Source organism: Bos indicus x Bos taurus, chromosome 2 (assembly GCF_003369695.1).
Source record: "Bos indicus x Bos taurus breed Angus x Brahman F1 hybrid chromosome 2, Bos_hybrid_MaternalHap_v2.0, whole genome shotgun sequence".
Lineage (NCBI taxonomy): Eukaryota > Metazoa > Chordata > Mammalia > Artiodactyla > Bovidae > Bos > Bos indicus x Bos taurus.
Genome location: NC_040077.1, coordinates 44,712,485 through 44,736,962, shown reverse-complemented (window position 1 = coordinate 44,736,962; position 24,478 = coordinate 44,712,485). Strand labels below are relative to the sequence as shown.

Genomic DNA, 24,478 nt, shown 5'->3' with positions numbered 1-24,478 from the left:
GTGTCTTGAAAGGAATCAGGGGACACTTGGCATTCTGGGTGAAAGTTCAAGAGAAAGACCACACTCAGCTCTGAGAAAGACTTTGGGACTGTGGGATGAAATGCTGGGCAAAGTGGAAAAGTATTGCTCTTGAATGCCGGAGTCCAGCTCCAGCAGCCAGGGAATCAGCCTGAAGAATGAGCTGTGTCGGCAGAAAATGATGCAGCCTCTGACTCAAGGCGCAGGACTGCATGTTTATTTCAAGGATCAGGTCTTCTTTTATACTTTGACAAAAGCATTAGGTCAGAGGTTTTACATTTTCAGCTCCCCGATGGCACCCCACTCCAGTACTCTTGCCTGGAAAATCCCATGGACGGAGGAGCCTGGTAGGCTGCAGTCCATGGGGTCTCGAAGAGTCAGACATGACTGAGCGACTTCCCTTTCACTTTTCACTTCCATGCATTGGAGAAGGAAATGGCAACCCACTCCAGTGTTCTTGCCTGGAGAATCCCAGGGATGGGGGAGCCTGGTGGGTTGCCGTCTATGGGGTCACACAGAATCAGACACGACTGAAGTGACTTAGCGGCAGCAGCAGCATCCAGATTTATTGTCTCCTTGTTGCCCTTCAAACAGAGTTCCTGCTTCAGCGACTTGTTTACTTGTGATTACATCATAACTCATGCTTATGTCTGGTCTGCATACCACATTCCTCAGTTTATTTCTTATCTTTCTAAATCCTGCTTGCCCCTAGTATCTTAAGCTCACTATCTCCTAAAAAGGCTTCTAGCTATTCTTAATTATTCCTAAACCCTAAGCTCAGCAAACTTCCTTTGCCATAAACATTCCCCTCACAAACAGGTCTCAGATAACAATCCTTCCCATGGTCTCAAGCTGCTGCCTACCTACTCATCCTGGAACATTCTTTGTAAAGATCCTTGAACAAATGTCAATGGTTACTTTATAGATTATTTTTTTGGGCACAACTGCAGAAGGCTTTGTGCTTTCTCATGCATCTCTCAAGAACAATAAGCACCTTAACATTCTTTCCAGCCAACTCAACAGAAGAAAGGAAAGAACAAGTCAGAATCACAAGACCTAACTCCTTCATCATCCTGGGACCGTGCCTGTGGGATGAGGAAAGGGAGTTAGGGCCATGCCTCCATTTTGTCAGTAATGCCTAACTCGGCTCCCGACACTTGAAGTTCCTTGAGAAGTCAGTAAAGTCTACAGAAATTACAAACTGCTAAATGCAACACTTCTTTGGGGAAATGTTAAGAGTCAAGTCTGCATGATGGTGGACCTAGAGCCAAAACAGACTGGAGCCCACAAGACTATTACAGAAGGAGCCAACGTGGCAGGCGGACAACTGGATGACTTGTGGTTCTTTTCAACAGACATGGCATCCAGCCACAAAATTTATGAACAAAACTTTTAATACAGTTACTGCATTTGTAAACATGCAGCACAGTTGAAAACGAAGAATTTAAAATCACAGAAATATATTTTGTATCTAAGAATAAACGAATACTAAAGAATTACATTTTTAATTTTTTTTAAGGAAAGGGACATTTATTTTTGTCAAGCACTGACAGGAAGTTGGGTTCAGAAGCTCTAACTTTCATAGGATTCCATGAGTCTATTCTTCAAAGTATGCTGTGTGAGGTTGCCCGAGGGAACATTTGACCACCTCGACTTCTCCACCTCCATTCTTCTCCCGCTGAAAGTGAATGCTAATGAAATCCTCTACAACTTCTTCATCCGTCGTCTGAAGGTGTTTCAGTCCAGTCAGAAGCACTGTCCTCTTAGATACTCCTGAAAATACCTAAGGAGGAAAATAGAAAAATAAAAGATAAATGGCAATTTTCTAAGAACTTTGAATTGCAAAACTTCACATTTTATAAGCTCTGCTCCATATTTTGGACACTATCCTAAGAGAGACAAGGGGCCTCAGGAAGATTTTTCAAGGAAGAGAATATCAGAGTTAGATGTGAGTTTCAGAAAGATAACTCTGGCAGAATTGTGACAAGTGGAGGAAAGGAAGGCCAACTCTATGGACAGAGAGACCAGTTAAAGAAGTAGTGAGAAGTGGAAGTGAAAAAATTGAGTGATTAAATGGATGTTGGAGGTGACGCTAAACCAAGAGTTAGGCATGAGTTCTAGTTTTCAGGATGGTAGACTAGGTAGATCATGATGACCTTTCAGGAACAGAAAAGATGACCTTTCTTTTAGGAACAGAAAAAAGCAGCAGTAAAGATAATGAATTCAGAGAAAATAAGAAGGGAAAACCATTTTTAATGCCCAATGATAGTAGATATATGAGAAAAATGTAGTTATGTCTTCACATACAAAAATACAGTGCCACAGTCAATTAAATAAGGTACAGTTTCACATTAAAAAGTATTCTTAAAATAGAAAAATTCATACTGTACCAAGCAGATATGAAGAGACTATTTTGATATCCCTCATAAATAAGATTCAAATGAAAACAGAATCATAACTTTTTATTTTTGTGGGGATGGGGAGTCAAGCAATTAGCTTCCAAAATGAAAGAAAAAAGATGACTTTACCTGAAACTTTTTCAAGTGTGTTTCTGTGTATGGAGAAACTGTAACTCTATGGCAGTTTTGATTTATATAAAGAGGATAGTCTTTCATTTTCAAAATCTTGTCAGCAACTAGAAATAAATTTTTAAAAATTATTTTCTTCTTTATTATAGACATTTTCTTCTTTATCATAAATATTTTTAACCAAAGGTAAAACTTCCTTCAAATAGAATGTTAAAGTAAACAGTGACTTGAGTGATTAATTTTTAAGAAACTCTGGCAGGAGGAGAAGGGGACAGCAGAGGATGAGATGGCTGGATGGCATCACCGACTCGATGGACATGAGTTTGGGTAAACTCCAGGAGTTGGTGATGGACAGGGAGGCCTGGTGTGCTGCGACTCATAGGGTCACAAAGAGTCAGACATGACTGAGCGACTGAACTGAACTGAACTGAAAGTCCCTTTTAAACAATTCACAGTACATAATTTTGAAAAACATAAGACCAAATGATAACAAGACTTAGATAGCTCCATCTGTCTTAAACTATTAGTCAGTCAATGGACAGTGTGCTACAAAGGCCTCAGATAGACCCATCTTGAGGTACATAAAGTGGGATAACCATCTACAAAAAGTAACCCAGCCACCCTAACAAAACACAGTATTTCCCAATCTTTCAAGAAGTATACATGAAAAATATGATTAGAATACTCTCTCTCTATCTTTAGGTGAGAGATTTATAGAAAATTACTATATTACTATGAGATATATAAAATTACTGTAACTGATACATGACATTCAGTAAACCTCTGTAATGATGTTAATCAAAGGTGGAGGGGTGCTGAATGTCATCCAGAAAACATGAATGCAAATTAAAAAAAATTCATCGGTTTTCTCCAACATAAAAAATAATCAGAATTATTTTTAGAAGCATTTTTCTCCTAGAGGGGAAACAGCTAATGTGTCAGGATTGCATAAAGTTTAACAGAAACAGTTCTTAAGAATATCTGACCACTTCCTTTCTCCTCTCACCAGTCCACCTTGAATCAGCAATGTGGTACAGTGATTAAGAGTGCAGACCTTTGCTGGCGAGAACGTGGAGGAATTGGTACCCTGATACATTGCTGGTAGGAAGGCAATGGTGCAGTCACTGTGGAAAGCAGTATGGCGGTTCCTCAAACATTAAATATAGAATTACCATATTACCTAGCAATTCCAGAAAGATTTTGAAGAACATTCACCTAACCATAACTACATAACAGGACAAAGGGAGTTTGGAAATTTAAGGAAATGTCTCAATTTTTATTAAATTAATGTTCTTTATTATTTCAATTTTCTTTAAAAAGCATGTATTTTTTATTATGAAAAAACCCAATCAGGCAATGGCTTTTAATTGTATGGTTGGATTTCTATCATATGTAGTAAACCCAGGAGAAGCCCTAAGAACTAACCAGAGCAAGAGACTTTTTTTTATTGAAAATTACTTGACTTTGGACACAGTGAGGGAAGGAGAAGTTGGGAGGAATTGAGACAGTAGCACTGAAAATAAAATAGATATGTAAACTAGACAGCTAGTGGGAAGCTGCTGTATAACACAGGGAGCTCAACGTGGTGCTCTGTGACAGCCTGGGGGATGGGGTAGGGGACTGATGGGAGGTTCAAGAGGGAGGGGACATATGTATACTTATGGCTGATTCACACTGTTACATGGCAGAAGCCAACACAATATTGTAAAGCAATTATCCTCCAATTAAAAATAAATTAATAAAAAAGAAAGTCACTTGAACATATTAACAGAAGCAGCTGGAGAATCTTTTATTTTTAATCAAAATAATGTAAACCTCCCTAAGATGATTTTAAAAGTCCATTTCTACTGAAAAAGGGAACAGCTCTTCTCTCCAATACCCCCTTTTTCTTCCTGGAAACAATTCCCTCCATCTAAGAGACCCTTGTCAATGGTAAAAAGTGAGATGGAAGAGACAGTTTTATATATATACACATACATATAGATACATATGTGTGAAAGTGAAAGTCACTCAGTCGTGTCCAACTCTTTGTGACCCCATGGACTCTATAGTCCATGGAATTCTCCAGGCCAGAATATTGGAGTGGGTAGCCTTTTCCTTCTCCAGGGGATCTTCGCGACCCAGGGATTGAACCCCGGTCTCCCGCACTGCGGGCAGATTCTTTACCATCTGACCCACTAGGGAAGCCCTACATGGTAAAGAAGCTGCCTGCAATGCGGGAGACTGGGATTCAATCCCTGGGTCGGGAAGATCCCCTGGAGAAGGGAAAGGCTAACCACCCCAGTATTCTTGACTGGAGAATTCCATGGACAGAGGAGCCTGGCGGGCTACAGTCCACGGAGTCGCAAAATTTCTCTGGCACGCACCCACTGTGTGATCTTGGGTAAGCTACTTATCTTACATATGTCTTAGCTGCCTCATCATTAAAATGAATATAACACCTACATTCAGAGTTGTGCTGTGGATCAGAGGAGATGTATGTATAAAACACCTGGCTCCATGCCTGGCGGGAGATAAGAAAGCACTAACACGGAGGGACTTGTTATTTCTAATCTTATTCTTAACAGTATTCAGGAAAATCATTTTCAGGACACTACCATTTTATAAGGTTAAAAAATCCCTGTTATTATGCTGCCTAATAATTCCAAGTAAAAGAAATAGAAAAAGAAATATTTTCAGACCTGGCAGAGCATAACTTAAACGCTAGAGTACTGTTTAACTCTCTCAGTGCCGGAATACCTCCACTTTCCACAAAGGTGATGAGGGCGCTCCGGGTCTGCTTGTTATACTCCACGTACTCCACTTCTCCACCTCCGTTGCGAGACTTAGAGAAACTCAATTCTAGCTTGTCTCTCATCTGACTTTCTGGCAGTTCATCAGGAATGTCGGTAACGTTGATTTTCATTTTAGACACTCCTACGTGAACCTGGGAAATTGTTTCATGTTCAGGAATATGGATGAGAAGTGTCCGTGCTTAATAGCATTCTAAAAAGCTTTGATCACCATGTTACCTGGAATTTGACTCCTGAATTTAACGAAACTGGGTTGGCCGTGAGCATCACATTTTCATTCTGTACCTGCACATGATGGTATTCCATTCTGATCACATTTTGGGCAACTGAAAAATAATTTGGGAAGTATTAATTTCCAGTATTTCAATACATTTTTACACATTTGGCTTAACAAAAAATAATCCTGGAGAGTTTAACTTTTCTTTAATTTTTTTTTATTTTAAAAAAGTGTTTTTTTGGTGTTGTTTATTTTTGGTGATGCTGAGTTGCGGCGAGTGGGGCTTTCTCTCTAGTTGTGGCACATTGGCTCTAGAGTATGGGCTCGGTAGCTGTGGTGCACCATGGCATGTGGTGCCCCATGGCATGTGCGGATCTTAGTTTCCAGACTAGGGATCAAAACTGCATCCCCTGCATTGGCAGGCAGGTTGTTAACCACAGGACCACCAGGGAAGTCCCCAAATTTTCTTTAATTTTCAGGGATCTTATTTTTACATTTTTCTTAGGATTTCTAAATGATAATGGTGTTGCCACCAAACGAGGATATACTAATGTCGAAATACGTCAGCAAAAAGTTACAATGTAGAAATTCTCAAGTTTAAGAGACAAGCCTGATGATCCTTTAGAAATTCAGTACAGTCAACACCCCTCCTTTCCACTGCTGACAGAATTATCAGAGAATTCCCTCAGTACATTAAAGCACAGCCAGAAATTTCTTCCAGGTTGAGTAAGCTGGGAAGACTTTTGTAGATCAGTGTCATTCTGACAATTAATCTTTTTTATCATTTCTCACTTCTTCTTAATATGTTACAAGCACCATAGAAATAAATATTTGTTCTTATCTCTGTCTTTCCCAAAGATTACATATTAAAGACCACATAGACTTAAATACCAAAGAGTGAGTCTTCATTTTTTTTTGGATGGCAGGTCATATTTAACAAAGAATTCTACTTTCACTAAAACGCTCCTGAGATCATTCATTAAAAAGTCAATAGCCTTGGTATACTGATCACAAAACTATCAAATCTAATTTATCCATGCAAATAGGAAAGGCTCAGTAACATAATTTTGCCAAAAATCATTAAAATCTAACAGCTACTATATGTCAGTTTAAAATGCATGTATGTGTTTTTTTAAACTGTGTGACATGAGAGTTTATAACACTTTGTTGATATTGGAGCTGTTTATTCTAATATGTCATGAAGACAAAAGATGCCCAATCCTGGGCTTATAAACCTCTCATGTGTTTATGACAACCAGACAGCACACCACAGCCAGAAAAAGAGAGAAACAGGGCTGGAAAACAGGGCGTCGTCATGTGGGAATTCAGATGCCTCGTACCATCATATGACTCTATCACTTGAATTATAGCGTTTTTGTTGTTGTTAATGACAACAGGCAAATAACAGAGGAGGCCAACTATAAGTAATACTTAGATGATGACCTTTCCCTCCCAATCCCCACCTCTCCCTCGCCCCCCAAACCTCCAACATCTGGTGATCTGACGCAGCTGAGAGGCACTACTTGTGTTTCAACCCTTGTGACTCTGACTGTCCAAAGCCAACTCCCGTTGATTTGTGTAGGAACCCAAAGTTGTCCCAGAGGAGCAGGACGTCAGAGTCATGCCAAGGGTGGAAGCAGTGACACAGCTATCTCTGAAGAGAATCTTAATCTCAGCATCCCCAGGTAATTTCTATGCGGGATCCCAACTTTCCAAAGCCTCACTTCCATCTTTCAGTTATATCCCAGTGACCACTGCCAACGGCCAACAGGGCTCTTGCCCTCACCCTCCATCCACAGCTACAGGGGTGGAGCCAGGGTGGACAAAGAGTGTGTGCATATAGTGACCTGCCAGCATGCCTTTCTATTTATTTTCAGGCTATAGTAACAAACCAGGCATCAGGAGACATGAGTTATAATCATAGACTCCCAGTACCTGAGCACTGGAAAGGCTTGTGAAGACTATCTGCTCCCACTCATCACTTGACAAACTTGAGAACAGAGGCCCAGACGGTGGCCTGCTCAAAGGAATAGTGGTGCAGTAGAAAGGACAAGGCTACTCGGGGTTTGGTTCGCAGCTCGGCTGATTATCACCTGCATGGACCCTATGCAAGCAAGCTTTTGTTTCCTTAACTGAAAATTTTCTAACATGGAGCAATAATGACAACTAACATTTATTAAGTGTTTCTTATGTATCAGACACTGTGCTAAGTATTTTTTCAACACTTCTTATTTAATATTCAAAGCAACCCCATGAGGTAGGCACTGTCACAAAGCCTGCCATAAAAACTTGAGATTTATAAAGAACCCAACCCAAACTACACTTCTATAAAGAGGCAAAGCTGGAGACTTCCCTGGCCGTCCAGTGGCTACAGCTCTTTGTTCCCAATGCAGGGAGCCCAGGGTCGGTTCCGGTCAGGAAACTAGATCCCATGTGCCACACTAAGACCTGGTGCAGTCAAACAAATAAATAAAATACTGGGACTTCTCCGGTGGTCCAGCGGTTAAGAATCTGCCTTCCAACGCAGGGGACATGGGTTGGCCTCCCTGTTGGGGAACTAAGATCTCACATGCCACAGGGCAACGAAGCCTACGCACTGCAACAAAGATCCCAAGTGATGCAACTACGACCCGACGCAGTCAATAAATAAATAAAGTGCTGTTTTGTTTTGTTAAAAAAAAAAAAAAAAGAGGCAAATCTGGCATTCAAAGCTAGATTCTCCTCATTAAGGTGTCCCCAGTTCTCAAGAGGGTTCCACACCATGGCAAACATCAGGTCCCACTCCAAGTCTTTGACTCCAGAGCTCTTTTCATTCTCATGCCTTGTGCTGCTGCTGCTGCTAAGTCGCTTCAGTCGTGTCCGACTCTGTGCGACCCCATAGTCGGAAGCCCACCAGGCTCCCCCGTCCTTGGGATTCTCCAGGCAAGAACACTGGAGTGGGTTGCCATTTCCCTCTCCAATGCATGAAAGTGAAAAGTGAAAGTGAAGTTGCTCAGTCGTATCCGACTCTTAGCGACCCCATGGACTGCAGCCTACCAGGCTCCTCCATCCATGGGATTTTCCAGGCAAGAGTACTGGAGTGGGGTGCCATTGCCTTCTCCCTCATGCCTTGTGCACTTAGGTAAATCACTTAAACATCTGTGAATCTGGTTTCTTAATGATGTAAATAGTATCTCTATCTTATTACTTTTACAGAGTCATGTGAGTATAAAATGAGATCATGTCTGTCAGAACTCTCTGCTTTGCTACCTTGAAACATTATTACTAGTATTATCATTTGCAGGTAGCAGGAGTAGTATAAAAATGCTGCTATTGGACATCACAACACGGGTTTGCTTTCTAGAGCGCTCATATTCTGCGCTAGTGATCATGTTCAAATCACTCAACATCTCAGAGTCTTGTTTTCTGGTCTGTAAAACAGGGATAATCATATCTACCTCAGGGCACCCCTGTGAGGATGAGACGAAATGATATAAAAATTCTAAAGCAATGGCCAAATATCTACAAAAACTCTTTGGAAGTCCCAGTGCTTTCTAAAGGTAACACGGTCAAGTTTTTGAACATTAGTCATACCTTCTTCTTTTTCAAAGGTAATAAGTGCTTGTCCTTTTTGCAGCTCATAAGGGACTTTTGAGCTCACTTGACATGAATAGGAGATATCTGAAAACTCGCTGTCACTCTCAGGATTCTCCACAGATGTGAACTTTATCTTTGTTTCAGGAATATCCTCATTAATCTAATTCAAACAGAAAGGTTTGATTAAAATCAACACAAGAAGTAACTTAAGTCCTTCCAATAATAATGTGATCTGATCATCCAATAATTCATTTTCCACTGACATCAGAACCCCACAGAACACTGAGTGCCGTCTTATTTATTATCACTAGTAATTGCTTCTTCCCAGAAAAGTACTCAGTAATCTAGTCAAATGCTGATCCTTTAATATTATTTCACAGATGAAATTGTAAGTATATAGTCTCTCACTTTTTCTATTCAATCAATGTTTAAACTGGTCAATATTGTGTGTTGTTCGGGTCTTAAGCCTACATCATTCCTGCAGAAAAGTATCTTCTAAACAACTATGCCAATAATAGGCTGTTTCACAAAGGAATCATTGCACAGTATCTTTGGTCTCCTTGCAAAGAGGTATGAAATAGACATGGGTGCATACTGCAGTTATTTTGACAGCAAACTCAGGTAATGTCATCCAAAGAGAAACTCCTAAATTCAGTTCAGTAACTTAAAATTTATCAAATTTAAATTCCCCCTTCCTCAACACCTGTCCATCAACTTTTTAACCATTCCCACAACTTAGGTTTAAAAAATGTGAAAGGACACCACTAGCAAGATTTGTAAAAAAAAAAAAAAAATCTGGAGGATAAAGTTAAGTGGTTATACTTAGGTGCTGATATTCACTAGGATGAACAGGTCTTTGTTGTTTAGTCTCTAAGTCCTGTCTGACTCTTTTTGAAACCCCTTGGACTATAGCCCACCAGACTCCTCTGTCCAAGCAAGAATACTGGAGTAGGTTGTCATTTCCTTCTCCAGGGGATCTTTCTGATCCAGGGACCAAATTCATGTCTCCTGCGTTGGTAGGCAGATTCTTTACTACTGAGCTGCCAGGGAAACCCTGAACAGACAGTACAATCACACATAAAGGCACAAATGAGTCAGGTGTTTTCATTTCTATTTCTCATGGTCATTTTACGTGTTGCAAGAAAAAGTGTTATCATGAAGAGATTAGAAAGAGCCAATGAGTCATTTGGTCTAATCTGACATTTATTCTACAATTTGACATGTCACTTTGGCAGAATTTCTGATTACCGTAAGTCTGATTTCAAAACAATCTGCAGTGTGAAAAGACAGTTTCCCAATAATGGAGAAATATCCAGTATACCCAGAATTGTCAAGAGCTTTCCCCAGTGAGAGTGAGAATGCCTGCTTCTAGTCCTGCCATGGTGCGCAGGGAGCAATGCACTCAGGGTCCCTAGACCCCAGTTTTCAGTCCTCTGTGAAGCTGATCAACTGAGCTGGCTGGGTTTCCAAGGCCCTTTTGGGTTGTAGGATTAAGTGATTCTAGCTCCGGTCTAAAAATTATGAAGGATCTTAACAGAGACTTCTCTAAACCTCACAAACACAAGAAACCTCACTTTTGATATTTAACATTCTACCCCCAACTTCAGAAATAAAAAGTGATAATGCTTTAAGTATTTTAACAATCTGGGTTTTGATGAAGAAAAAAGGAGTGAGAGCTGTCTAATTCAAACAAAGGAAAAATTAAGAAACAATTTAAATGGTGAAAATACTCTTCCAATTTTTTTTAAAACTGTGAAACTCACTTAAATTATTACTTGGATGAGGAGAGCAATGAAAGAACTTAGAAGACCAAGAATTTGATCCAAAAGTGATTGATAATGACCATCATTGGGGGCTGTGTGTGTTGTATTAATGTATACATGAATATTAAAACATGCATTAGCATAAATGTGTGAGTGAGTGTGTGAACTCGCTCAGTCGTGTCCGACTCTTCGCGACCCTATGGGCTGTAGCCCGCCAGGCTCCTCCGTCCATGGGATTCTCCAGAGAATACTGGAGTAGGTTGCCATTTCCTTCTCCAGAGGATCTTGCGGACCCAGGGATTGAACTCAGGTCTCCCACAATGCGGGCAGACTCTTTACCATCTGAGCCACCAGGGAATCCCAGCATAATGTACAGCAAGATGAAATTTTACAGAGAGATCACGCACCTGTGACCAGCAACCAGATCAATCATCAGAACAAGACGAACAACTCAGAAGCCCTCTGGGGTTCCCTTCCAGTTTCTACCTGCCTCTAACAGTAAACACCATACTAACTTCTAACACTGTGCTTTTGTGCTCTACTTAAGTCAAAGCATATGGTATGCCCTCTTTTTTCTTTTTTGGCTCAACACTGTGTCTATGAAATTCATCCATATTATTGCATATAGTTATTGCCTGTTCATTTTCATTGCTGTGCAGTATTCCATTATGTAAATACACCCCAATTTATAAATTCATTCTACTATGGAGGGAGAGTTGAGTGGTTTTCAGTTTGGAGCTGTTGCAAACAATGGTGACATGAATGATCATAATGTCTTAGAAATGACTTCTGTATCATTAAATTTCTTTTTCTGAAAAAAAAATAGCATCTGTTAAAAATGAGATACAAAAATAATTAAAGAGGTACCTGGGAGGTCCTGGTGGTCTCCTGTAACTCAGCTTCAAGTTTTTGGATCTCCTCCTTTAACTGAATATTTTCCTTTGTAATTTCACTAATTAATTTCTAAAAAATAAAATAACAGTCCAAATTTAAACAGCCTCAACCTCATTTTTCCAAATAAGTTAAAGAAGCAAAATTTCTCTCTCTGAACAAGGCAAAGAAAGAACATTAGATAGTCTCAGAATAAATATGATCACATGAATAAACATTTATATAATGTTATACATCATTATCTGTTGATTTTCCTACCACTGCCAAGGATTATTATCTCTATCATACAAACAAGGAAACCACCTTTCATGCTAGACCAAGGTCACAGAAATGTTTATAGTAGAGCAAGGATTGAGACCCATGGCTTCTGAATCTTAGCTCAGTGCTCTACCAACTCGTTCCTAGCTATTTGTGACTCCAACATGAATTTTAAATTGCACCATAATTGTGGACATATGTTAGTCTGGGGCAATTAAAGATTTTTTTTCCACAGTATAGCTTAGGTAGTTTAAAGAAAGCCTCCATTCCATCTTGGGTCTGATCATATAATTGTTAACAAAGCTCTTAACTTCTAGGTGCAAGTCAAAGAAATGAGAGGAAGTGAAAAAGCAGTTAATGTGAGTTGCGTAAGAGAAAGAATAGAAATATGATTCTTCTTGTCAGTCTTGAATACTAGAAGTAAAAAAAAAAAAACAAAAAAAAACTGAAAACCCTAATATCCTCCCAAATTCAAGCTAATGTTAGACAAAGACATATGAAACATGCCTCACTGCAAAACCAATAGATATAAGTCAATTTTTAAAAGTACTCAGTAATTTTTCCTTTTTACCTGGTTTTGTTTATCTTTCATAATTTCTTCAGTTTGCTCACATTCCTTAAGAACTTGTTCTTTGTTATCTTCATCAGCTGCCATGACTCCCTAATTTATTATAAAAAATAAATACTTCACAAGCTAGTATAGCCACTATGGAGAAGTGTGTGGAGATTCCTTAAAAAACTGGAAATAGAACTGCCATAAGACCCAGTAATCCCACTGCTGGGCATACACACTGAGGAAACCAGAATTGAAAGAGACATGTATACTCCAATGTTCATTGCAGCACTGTTTACAAAAGCCAGGACTTGGAAGCAACCTAGATGTCCCTCAGCAGACGAATGGATAAGAAAGCTGTGGTGCATATACACAAGGAGTATTACTCAGCTATTAAAAAGAATGCATTTTAATCAGTTCTAATGAGGTGGATGAAACTGGAGCCTATTATACAGAGTGAAGTAAGTCAGAAGGAAAAACATCAATACAGTACATTAACGCATATATATGGAATTTAGAAAGATGGTAACGATGACCCTATATGTGAGACAGCAAAAGAGACGAAGATATAAAGAACAGACTTTTGGACTCTGTGGGAGAAGGCGAGGGTGGGATGATTTGAGAGAATAGCATTGAAACATATATATTATCATATGTGAAACAGATCACCAGTCCAGGTTTGATGCATGAGACAGGGTGCTCAGGGCTGGTGCACTGAGATGACCCTGAGGGATGGGATGGGGAGGGAGGTGGGAGGGGGGTTCAGGATGGGGAACACATGTTGATTCATGTGAATGTATGGCAAAAACCACCACAATCTCGTAAAGTAATTAGCCTCCAATTAAAATAAATAAATACTTCAAAAATGGTACATACACACAAAGTCAAGAAGAACAAATATCTTTTACCCTTTTATGGATAAAACATCTCTTCTTTGCTATATCTTTTCCCCTACCACCAAAGTCTTTATTATCATGTGAATTATATTCAAACAAATTCTGTATTTCAAATGACTTTCATATCTATAAATATTTAAAAGGTTCTAAAAATCCTTTGCATTTCAATACCATAATAAAACAATAGGTATTAACATTCCTTTGTAGTTCTCATCTCAATCATGATATGACGCTCCATTTTAAAAGACCATTATTTCAGTCCTCTAGACTTTTTCCAAAGGCTTTAATTTAAATATTTAATTCTCCTTATTATACTCCAAGAATGTAACAGAGTGAAAATATCTCCAAACACCTTTCCTCTATGATAACAGAGGTTTTCATAAAACTTCCCCTGAGTTCATACACTTGAACATGAAAAAAAAAATTCATATTTATTGCTAAAAATCTCTGATTGAAATGGCATTCTCTTCAAATATGAATATAGGCAACAGGTCACATGGTATTTGCAGCACCCGTGACAAAAGTCACCAGGGCATGTGCCTCAATTACTGAAGTCTTTGTGCCCTAGAGTCCATGCTCTGCAGCAAGAGAACCCAGCACAATGAGAAGCCCAAGCCCTGCAACTAGAGTAGCCCTCCCTCACCACACCCAGAGAAAAGCCCTCACAGCAACGAAGACCCAGCGAAGATCATAATAATACAGTCTTATAATCAACTGTAGTATACCAGTAAAGTAGAAAGTGAAGTAAAGTGTTGGTCGCTCAGTGTCCGACTCTGCGACCCCATGGACTGTAGCCCACCAGGCTCCTCTATCCATGGGATTCTCAGGCAAGAATACTGGAGTGGGTTGCCATGCCCTTCTCCAGGAGATCTTCCTGACCTAAGGATCGAACCCCAGCCTCTTGGGTCTCCTGCATTGGCAGGCAGGTTCTTTTTTTTTTTTTTACTTACAGGTATACATGTGTTCCCCATCCTGAACCCTCCTCCCTCCTCCCTCCCCATACCATCCCTCTGGGTCGTCCCAGTGCACCAGCCCCAAGCATCCAGCATCGTGCATTGAACCTGGACTGGCATCTCGTTTCATACATGACATTTCACATGTTTCAATGCCATTCTCCCAAATCTTCCCACCCTCTCCCTCTCCCACAGAGTCCATAAGACTGTTCTATACATCAGTGTCTCTTTTGCTGTCTCGTATACAGGGTTATCGTTACCATCTTTCTAAATTCCATATATATGCGTTAGTATACTGTATTGGTGTTTTTCCTTCTGGCTTACTTCACTCTGTATAATAGGCTCCAGTTTCATCCACCTCATTAGAACTGATTCAAATGTATTCTTTTTAATGGCTGAGTAATACTCCATTGTGTATATGTACCACTGCTTTCTTATCCATTCATCTGCTGATGGACATCTAGGTTGCTTCCATGTCCTGGCTATTATAAACAGTGCTGCGATGAACATTGGGGTACACGTGTCTCTTTCCCTTCTGGTTTCCTCAGTGTGTATGCCCAGCAGTGGGATTGCTGGATCATAAGGCAGTTCTATTTCCAGTTTTTTAAGGAATCTCCACACTGTTCTCCATAGTGGCTGTACTAGTTTGCATTCCCTCCAACAGTGTAAGAGGGTTCCCTTTTCTCCACACCCTCTCCAGCATTTATTATTTGTAGACTTTTGGATCGCAGCCATTCTGACTGGTGTGAAATGGTATCTCATAGTGGTTTTGATTTGCATTTCTCTGATAATGAGTGATGTTGAGCATCTTTTCATGTGTTTGTTAGCCATCTGTATGTCTTCTTTGGAGAAATGTCTATCTAGATCTTTGGCCCATTTTTTGATTGGGTCATTTATTTTTCTGGAGTTGAGCTGTAGGAGTTGCTTGTATATTTTTGAGATTAGTTGTTTGTCGGTTGCTTCATTTGCTATTATTTTCTCCCATTCTGAAGGCTGTCTTTTCACCTTGCTAATAGTTTCCTTTGATGTGCAGAAGCTTTTAAGTTTAATTAGGTCCCATTTGTTTATTTTTGTTTTTATTTCCGATATTCTGGGAGGTGGGTCATAGAGGATCCTGCTGTGATGTATGTCAGAGAGTGTTTTGCCTATGTTCTCCTCTAGGAGTTTTATAGTTTCTGGTCTTACGTTGAGATCTTTAATCCATTTTGAGTTTATTTTTGTATATGGTGTTAGAAAGTGTTCTAGTTTCATTCTTTTACAAGTGGTTGACCAGATTTCCCAGCACCACTTGTTAAAGAGATTGTCTTTAATCCATTGTATATTCTTGCCTCCTTTGTCAAAGATAAGGTGTCCATATGTGCGTGGATTTATCTCTGGGCTTTCTATTTTGTTCCATTGATCTATATTTCTGTCTTTGTGCCAGTACCATACTGTCTTGATAACTGTGGCTTTGTAGTAGAGCCTGAAGTCAGGTAGGTTGATTCCTCCAGTTCCATTTTTCTTTCTCAAGATCTCTTTGGCTATTCGAGGTTTTTTGTATTTCCATACAAATTGTGGAATTATTTGTTCTAGCTCTGTGAAGAATACTGTTGGTAGCTTGATAGGGATTGCATTGAATCTATAAATTGCTTTGGGTAGTATACTCATTTTCACTATATTGATTCTTCCAATCCATGAACATGGTATATTTCTCCATCTATTAGTGTCCTCTTTGATTTCTTTCACCAGTGTTTTATAGTTTTCTATATATAGGTCTTTAGTTTCTTTAGGTAGATATATTCCTAAGTATTTTATTCTTTTCATTGCAATGGTGAATGGAATTGTTTCCTTAATTTCTCTTTCTGTTTTCTCATTATTAGTGTATAGGAATGCAAGGGATTTCTGTGTGTTGATTTTATATCCTGCAACTTTACTATAATCATTGATTAGTTCTAGTAATTTTCTGGTGGAGTCTTTAGGGTTTTCTATGTAGAGGATCATGTCATCTGCAAATAGTGAGAGTTTTACTTCTTCTTTTCCAATTTGGATTCCTTTTATTTCTTTTTCTGCTCTGATTGCTGTGGCCAAAACTTCCAAAACTATGTTGAATAGTAATGGTGAAAGTGGGCACCCTTGTCTTGTTCCTGACTTTAGAGGAAATGCTTTCAATTTTTCACCATTGAGGATAATGTTTGCTGGCCAATATCACTGATGAATATAAATGCAAAAATCCTAAACAAAATTCTAGCAATAAGAATCCAGCAACACATTAAAAAGATCATACACCATGACCAAGTGGGCTTTATCCCAGGGATGCAAGGATTCTTCAATATCCGCAAATCAATTAATGTAATACACCACATTAACAAATTGAAAAACAAAAACCATATGATTATCTCAATAGATGCAGAGAAAGCCTTTGACAAAATTCAACACCCATTTATGATAAAAACTCTCCAGAAAGCAGGAACAGAAGGAACATACCTCAACATAATAAAAGCTATATATGACAAACCCACGGCAGGCAGGTTCTTTACCACTTGCGCCACCTGGGAAGGTATCAGTATACTGGTATACATTACTAAATTAAAATTTTGCTTTTTAAATAACACTGATAATCATATTTCAATATAATTGGTTTCCTATATAATTCTCTGTATTTTCTTTTAGACTGCTTAAAATACTTTTTGAGAAAAGCTCATAGGCTTTATCAGACTGGCATCAAAAGAGTAAAAAGTCTTGCCTATATATGAATTTACCTAAATGAGGAAGTCCCAGATCAAACATGACACAAGGAATATCACAACTATTTTTACTGTTTTAGAAGCATATTAATAATGTGTCTATCAACACAATCTTCCAAGATTTCAACTGACTAAATTCTCACTATTCCTATAGATCAAACAGAAAAGACAGGTATTCCTCTTTAAAAATACAATAGAAGATTAGCAAAAAATTAATTATGGATTAGTTTACTCAGTGTGAACCCAAGCAGTGTCCAAAAAATGGGTCATATGGTAATTCTACTTTCAATTTTTTGAGGATTTTCCATAACTATTTCCCATAGTGAATGCACCAATTTACATTCACATCAGGAGTGCACAAGGGTTCCCTTTTCTCCACATCCTCACAGCATTTGTTAACTCTTGTCTTTTTGACGATGGCCATTCCAAAAGATGTAAGGTGTTATCGCACTGGGATTTCAATTTACCTTGCACTAGTGATTAGTAATGTTGAGCATCTTTTCATGTTCCTATAGATCTATCATATACCTTCTTTGGAGAAATGTCTTTTTAAGTCCTTTTGCCCAGTTTTTAATTGAGTTATTTTATATTTTGGTATTGAGTTTCATGAGTTCTTTATATATTTTGGATATTAACCCCTTATCAGATATACTGTAGCTTCCCCTGTGGCTCAGCAGGTAAAGAATCCACCTGCAATGCAGGAGATGCAGGAGACACAGTTTTGATCCCTGATCAAAACAATCCCTTGGAGAAGGAAATGGCAGCCCACTCCAATGGACTGGATTTTCCTGCCTGGAAAATTCCATGCACGGAGGAGCCTGGCGGGCTACAGTCAAAAGGGTGGCCAAGAGTCTGACATGAAAGCACTGTACATATACATACATCAGATACATGGTTTGGAAATATTTTTTCCCATTCCATAGGCTGTCTTTTTACATTGTTTATGGTTTCTTTTACTGCACAGAAGCTGTTTAGTTTAATATGGTCCTGTAACTTCACAACTTCACTTCTGGAAATATATCCAAAGGAAAAGAAAATCCTAACTTGAAAAGACTTCTGTATCCCCCGTTCATTGCAGCATTATTTATAATAGCCAAGACATGGAAACAACCTACGTGTCCATCAGTGGATGAATGAATAAACAAAGTGTTGTGTGTATGTGTGTCTGTGTATATATATATATATATATATATAGTGATTATATACATTGTGATATTATTCAGCCATAAAAAAATGAGGAAATTCTACCATTTGCAACAACATGGATGGACCTTGAAGGCATGATGTTAAGTCAGACAGAAAAAGACAAATATTGTATGATCTCATATATAGAGTCTAAAAAAAAAACCAAAAACCAAAACCAAATAAAACTCATAGAAGAAAAAGACCAGATTTGTGCTTACCAGAGGTAGAGGGTGGTATGGAGGGTGATTTGGAGGAAAGTGGTCAAAAGCTACAAACTTCCAGTTATAAGATAAATAAGTAGTAGGTATGTAATGTACATCATGATGACTGTAGCTAACACTGCTATGATACATAAGGAAATTGTTAAGAGAGTAAATCCTGAGTTCTTATCACAAGGAGAAATTTTTTTCTGTCTTTTTTTTTATTGTATCTATATTACAAGATGGATGTTAGCGGAACCTAATATGGTAATCATTTCATAATATGTGTGAGTCAAGCCATCATGCTATAAACTTGTACAGTGGTGTATGTCAATTATTTTTCAGTAACACCAGAAAAAGAAAAAAAGAAGCATCAGCAGTCATGAAGCACCTAGATCTTGGCTTCTAATCTATTTTCCAATGAAAGGATCTCCTTTGAGCAAAAAGGAGCCCTCAAAATGGCAGGAATACACAAGATGAGCACGGAGGCTCCCAGTGGCCAAAGGTACATAAACATGATTTATCAAGTAAGTAAAAATGTGGAGGACAATAGGAGCCAGGTTCTTCATTGTCAGAGAAGGTGACTGTAAATATGGAAAGGGAGAAAAATAGAATTAATGCTATGAAATGGAACTGGAGATATCAGTATAACCTCATGATTTCTGATGGATTGATAGGAAAGTACAGAAATTTAAATATAGGTATAAGTGTGCATACATGTGACATTTCCCAGTTCTGTCTGCTAAAAGGGCCTGGAAACAAAGACAATAGCAATGAGCACATTTAGCATCCAGAATGTGGTTTCTAATACCATTCTCAGCTACCAGGAACCAAGGCTATTCAGAGAAATGGCCGTTTCTAGAACTGGGACAGGAAAGGTATAAGACAAGCATCTTATGATGCCAGAAAGCAAAAAGTGCTCAAAGAATGATGAGAATATGTCACAAGAACGGAGTCCAGCTTGAGGGGGTTCTTACTGGAAAAATTTGGGTAAATTGATTAAGCATAGAGATAAATGACAGTAATAATTAAATCCACTTAGTACTAAAACAGATAGATAGATTGATATTTTCATGAAAAAAGGACCATTTAAGTAGCTTAAAATACTTGCCCACAAGTACTGCTAACCAAATTCAAGTGCAATCTCAATCACTTAGGTGTTTTGAGTACTCACCAGTTCTGGCACTCACCAGCTCTGCAGGAGATCAACAACTTCAGTAGGGGTAACTATCAGCATGCCCTTTTGCACTGAACATATCAAGCTGATTTTCAAGAATATAAGCACCACAAGGGCAGTGATTTTTGTTTTGTTCTCAAAAGTATGCCCTACTTCATCCAGAACAATACTGGAACAGTACCAAAAGAATGCTAGGAACATAGTTTGTACTCAAGAAATGATATCTTTAAATTGTGTTAAAGTTTCCTTACACTAAGCAACCTGTTCTTGAACTTCACATAAGTAGAATAATTTAGCATGTATCCTTTTATATGTGCTAAAGTTTTAAACTCAACATGTTTTGGGGATTTGTTCATGTTATTGCATGTATTAGTAGCTTATCCCTTTTTATTGCTGTGTAGTATTCCTTGCATGGATAGTTCACACTTGGTTTATCCATTCTCCTGGTGGTGGGTATTTGGTTGTTTTCAGTTTGGGCGTCACTATGAAGAAAGCTTCTTAAAGCAAAACAATAACAAAAGAAATACTTCCCAAAAAAACACTTATTAATTTCAAAGGGGAACGGAGTAAATTTTAGTGAAGAAGCCAGGCAGACGCCACTATAATGAAGTAGTCAAAGTAAATAATGAGATACATCCAAATTATCTGACATATGATAGGCCCACCAAGAACACAGCAAGACTTCTGTGATATTCCTGCCAAAGATGCATCAGCTGAATCTAAGAATGAGGAAACAGGAAACACACTGACCTGTTCTCTTCAAAAGTGTTAAGCACATGAAAGCCAAGTAAAGACTGAGAAACTGTCCCAGACAGGAGGCTAAAGATACATCGTAACTAAACACCAGGCATAATTCTTAACTCTGTTTGCTATACACTATGTAACAGGGACAACTGGCAAAATTCAAACTAGATTGAAGGATTAGATGGTATTAATGTACCTATATTAATTTTCTGATCTTGATCGCTGTATTGTAGTTACGTAAAGAACACCTTTTCTTTTTTTTTTTTTTCTTACAGGAAATAAATATTCAAGACTTCCAGGTTAATGGGTCATGATACCTACACTCAAATAACTCAAGAAAAAGAAAAGTTGTTACTTGTAATTTTTCTGTAAGTTTGAAAGGGTTCAAAAAATTTTTTTTAAGATACATATTAGTAGTTGTTATTGCATCAACAACTGCAGAGTCTTTACAACCGTATTCATCCCAGATCTTACACAATTTAACCCCAACTAGTCTTTCATGCATTGGAGAAGGAAATGGCAACCCACTCCAGTGTTCTTGCCTGGAGAATCCCAGGGATGGGGGAGCCTGGTGGGCTGCAGTCTATGGGGTCGCACAGAGTTGGACACGACTGAAGTGACAGCAGCAGCAGTCTTACTAGAAGACTAGAAGAAGGTAGAAGCAATGGCACCCCACTCCAGTACTCTTCCCTGGAAAATCCCATGGATGGAGGAGCCTGGTAGGCTGTAGTCCATGGGGTCGCTAAGAGTCGGGCACGACTGAGCAACTTCACTTTCACTTTTCACTTTCATGCACTGGAGAGGGAAATGGCAACCCACTCCAGTATTCTTGCCTGGAGAATCCCAGGGACAGAGGAGCCTACTGGGCTGCCGTCTATGGGGTCGCACAGAGTCGGACACGACTGAAGCGACTTAGCAGTAGCAGTCCTACTTTGGCCACCTCATGCGAAGAGTTGATTCATTGGAAAAGACTCTGATGCTGGGAGGGACTGGGGGCAGGAGAAGGGGACGACGGAGGATGAGATGGCTGGATGGCACCACCGGCTCAATGGACGTGAATTTGAGTGAACTCCGGAGTTGGTGATGGACAGGGAGGCCTGGCGTGCTGCAGTTCATGGGGTCGCAAAGAGTCAGACATGACAGAGCGACTGAACTGAACTGAACTGAGTCTTATTTAGACAACTCCTGCACCAGGTTCCTTAACCATACTGAACAATCTAAGGGTTTCTCTTCTCCCTCATGTCCCTCAATGTCACATCCTCCCTCCCCTGCCAACCTTAATTTCCACTTAATGAAATCCTGCTGTTCTTCAATGTCCATCCCAAATCCCCCCCTCCCCACCCAAGTTCTTGAAGTCGTTTCTGATTCCCCCAGATGATGTTACTTCTCCCCCATCACCTCTTTTGGGGAGCTTTATTTGTGTACTTGTGTCATTTTCCATGGCAAGATGGTCATGACCTTGAGGCCAGGGACTACATTCCCTCTTCCTTGTATCCATTCAGAGAGCGAGTTCACATACTGAAAACACTTAATGTTTATAGGACTGCCTGGTATCTTGACTCAGGTATTTGCTCAGCCCCGGACACCTGGGGCATGCAGTGTTCTATGCAATGTTCTCATTACATTTCCAGAAAGCAGAAACTGCAACGTTCTTTAACTGCTTTTTTAAGTCTATTCTTAAATGCTTGTAATAAAAGCTCTCCATAATACATTTAACTCATATAAATGGTCTACTACATCATATTCCCAGAACTTGTTACAGCATATCTAGTATCTGGATACTTTCCCTCCTTGACGAATGGGATGTATAGTAATAGCTTTCCTTTTACGCACTCAAAGGTAGGCAAAATAATGGCCCTTTTAAAGAGGTCCACATCCTAGCCCCCATAGTCTGTGAAAATGTTGGGTTATGCTGCAAAGGAGAACTAAGGTTATAGACTGAATTAAGGTTGCTAATTTACAGCTGACTTTATAATATAAAGCTCTTCCTGGATTATTGGTGGGGAAAAATGTAATCACCAGGGTCCTTCTTCAAAGTGAAAGAGGAAGGCAGAAGAGCAGAATCAGAGTGAGACATGACAAGGGAAAAATAGAGAGATGCAATGCTGTTGGTTTTGAAGATGGAGAAAGGGCACCACTGAGCCAAAGGAGATGAGCAATCTATAGAAGCAGAAAAGACGAGAAAACAGGTTCACACCACTAGTCTCCAGAAAGGCAGGCAGAGCAGCTGACACCTTGATTTTAACCTAGCGACGCCCACCCAGACTTATACTGAATTTTTTTTTTTTTTTTTTTTTGTGGTAATTTGGCCAGGTTGCAGGGCATGTAGGACCTTAGTTCCTGGACCAGGGATCAAACCCACGACCTCTGGAATGGAAACACAAAGTCTAACCACTGGACAGCCAGGGAAATCCCCCATACATAATTTTAAGATAAATCTGTAGCTTTTAAGGTTTTACTTAGTCCATGGTAATTTATTATGGCAGCAAATGAAAAAAACAGTACAAATCACCTCCACCTGTTCACCACCTATTTCCCTAACATATTCACTGTGGTGCCAGGACTGATAGAGGCAAAGCTTCCCTTACGCATGCCTGGCAGCAAAAACAAAGGAAATGAGGCAAAGGCAGGAAAAAAGGAGGTGGAGATGCACAGACACGATTGCTTCTTGTTGTTTTTTAACTTATGTATGCCGCATAGATAGGGGAACACCACATTCTGTTTTGGATGTCTCTTTAAATAAAATCCCTGTATGTTCTGAAAAATCAGGTACGACTGCCAAACCCTGCGCCTGCCAAGAGACTAAATCTCCCTAAGGAATCTGTTTTCCTACGAACTTTCTCCAGAGACACTACAGAAACAGTGGGGAAACACAAACCATTTTAAGTTTCAATTTCCTAAATGAAGCAAAGCAAAGGAGACGGGGTCAGAGGCCTGGACTGCTGGCAGAAAGCCCCGCGGGCAGGGGGCAGGCGCGCCCCCTCGGCGGCTAGGTGGTCCCCACGACCTCGGCAGCGGGCAGCGCCGGAGGGCGGCGCAGGGGAGGGGGGCGCAGAGCCAACGACCCCCCCACTCTCCGCCAGGCGTCCCCACCAACCCTCAACCCTCCCGGAGGTCCCCGGCCCCGCGGAGCCCGCCTTGTCGCCACTCACGGCCTCTCCAGCCCGGGCCCACTAGGAGCAGGAACGGCAGCGCGGGAAGGGGTCGCCCACTCACGCGCCTCGGCCGGCCGAGCGCCGCGCCCAGGTTCCCGGAAACCTCGCTGGCAGCGCGGGTAGTCGCTGGAACCCTCGGGGCCTGGCTGGGGCTCCCTTGTCCGGAAGCGCCTTCAGCCTTTTTCAAATGGATGGCTCGCGGATCAACAGTTTGCTTCCTTTTAAAAAAAAGAAAGAAAGAATAAAAGAAGAAAACTACCAAAGGATGAGTTTCTTTCAGTCTAGTCACTGGTCGAATACCAAACCGGGTTCTCCAATGATTAGTCACCAACAAGTTATACCTATTTTCACTTTCGATTTTTAAAATGTGTTGGTTTTGTTTTTGTTTGGAGGAAATCTACTCCCAAAGTATTCCTGAAGTTTCCATAAACACTCATTTTAGGACATGTTTTAAAAATCACTCCTTCGGACTTGTATCCCAGGACATGTTCTTGGAAAAATGGACAGAAACCAAATAAAGCCAAGTGGCAGTCTCTCTTCAGACAGTAACTCTCACTGTAATCTGTTGGTCACTATAACCTTAATCCACAAATCCTCGCAGCCAGCACAAGGTCTACTTTTGTGTGTTTCTTTTGTAACTTCGCAGGAAATTGGAAAACTGTGGTGTTCAGCTGATTTCTGTGATCCATGTCCCTTGAAACTTTTCTTATAATCTTTGGCATTATTGTGAAGCTTGTAAACAAATATTTCACTAGGTGTGATCTTTTTCTTTGAAATGGAAAACATCTGGTTTATTTCAAAAACGGCAGTGTTTCTGAATCCTACATAGAGAACCACCCCACAGCTGCA

General features: G+C 39.8%; 1 protein-coding gene across 5 annotated transcripts; it reads right to left on the bottom strand.

Annotated features, from left to right (window-relative positions):
- Positions 1-1,394: 1,394 nt before the first annotated feature.
- Positions 1,395-24,412, bottom strand: NMI (N-myc and STAT interactor). Of its 5 annotated transcripts, XM_027561067.1 has the most exons (9): positions 23,971-24,127; positions 23,627-23,847; positions 12,615-12,704; positions 11,762-11,857; positions 9,129-9,291; positions 5,558-5,664; positions 5,286-5,472; positions 2,547-2,653; positions 1,395-1,801 (listed from the first exon to the last, which is right to left on the bottom strand). In XM_027561067.1, the coding sequence occupies exons 3-9, from the start codon at positions 12,696-12,698 to the stop codon at positions 1,616-1,618; spliced, it is 930 nt and encodes a 309-aa protein (XP_027416868.1). In that variant the 5' UTR covers positions 12,699-12,704; positions 23,627-23,847; positions 23,971-24,127; the 3' UTR covers positions 1,395-1,615. The 5 variants fall into 5 exon arrangements, with proteins under 5 accessions (XP_027416868.1, XP_027416876.1, XP_027416891.1 ...); XM_027561075.1 differs by having other exon boundaries at positions 23,691-24,412; XM_027561090.1 differs by lacking the exons at positions 23,627-23,847; positions 23,971-24,127 and adding an exon at positions 23,889-23,963.
- Between the last annotated feature and the right edge of the window lie 66 nt (positions 24,413-24,478).

Excerpts from the sequence above, each read along its gene's own strand:
- NMI (XM_027561075.1), bottom strand. The coding sequence starts at position 12,698 with ATGGCAGCTGATGAAGATAACAAAGAACAAGTTCTTAAGGAATGTGAG. Across the intron at positions 11,858-12,614 it reads TGAAAGATAAACAAAACCAG|AAATTAATTAGTGAAATTAC; the intron begins GTAAAAAGGAAA and ends TTTATTTTTTAG. Across the intron at positions 2,654-5,285 it reads CACCTTTGTGGAAAGTGGAG|TTGCTGACAAGATTTTGAAA; the intron begins GTATTCCGGCAC and ends ATTTATTTCTAG.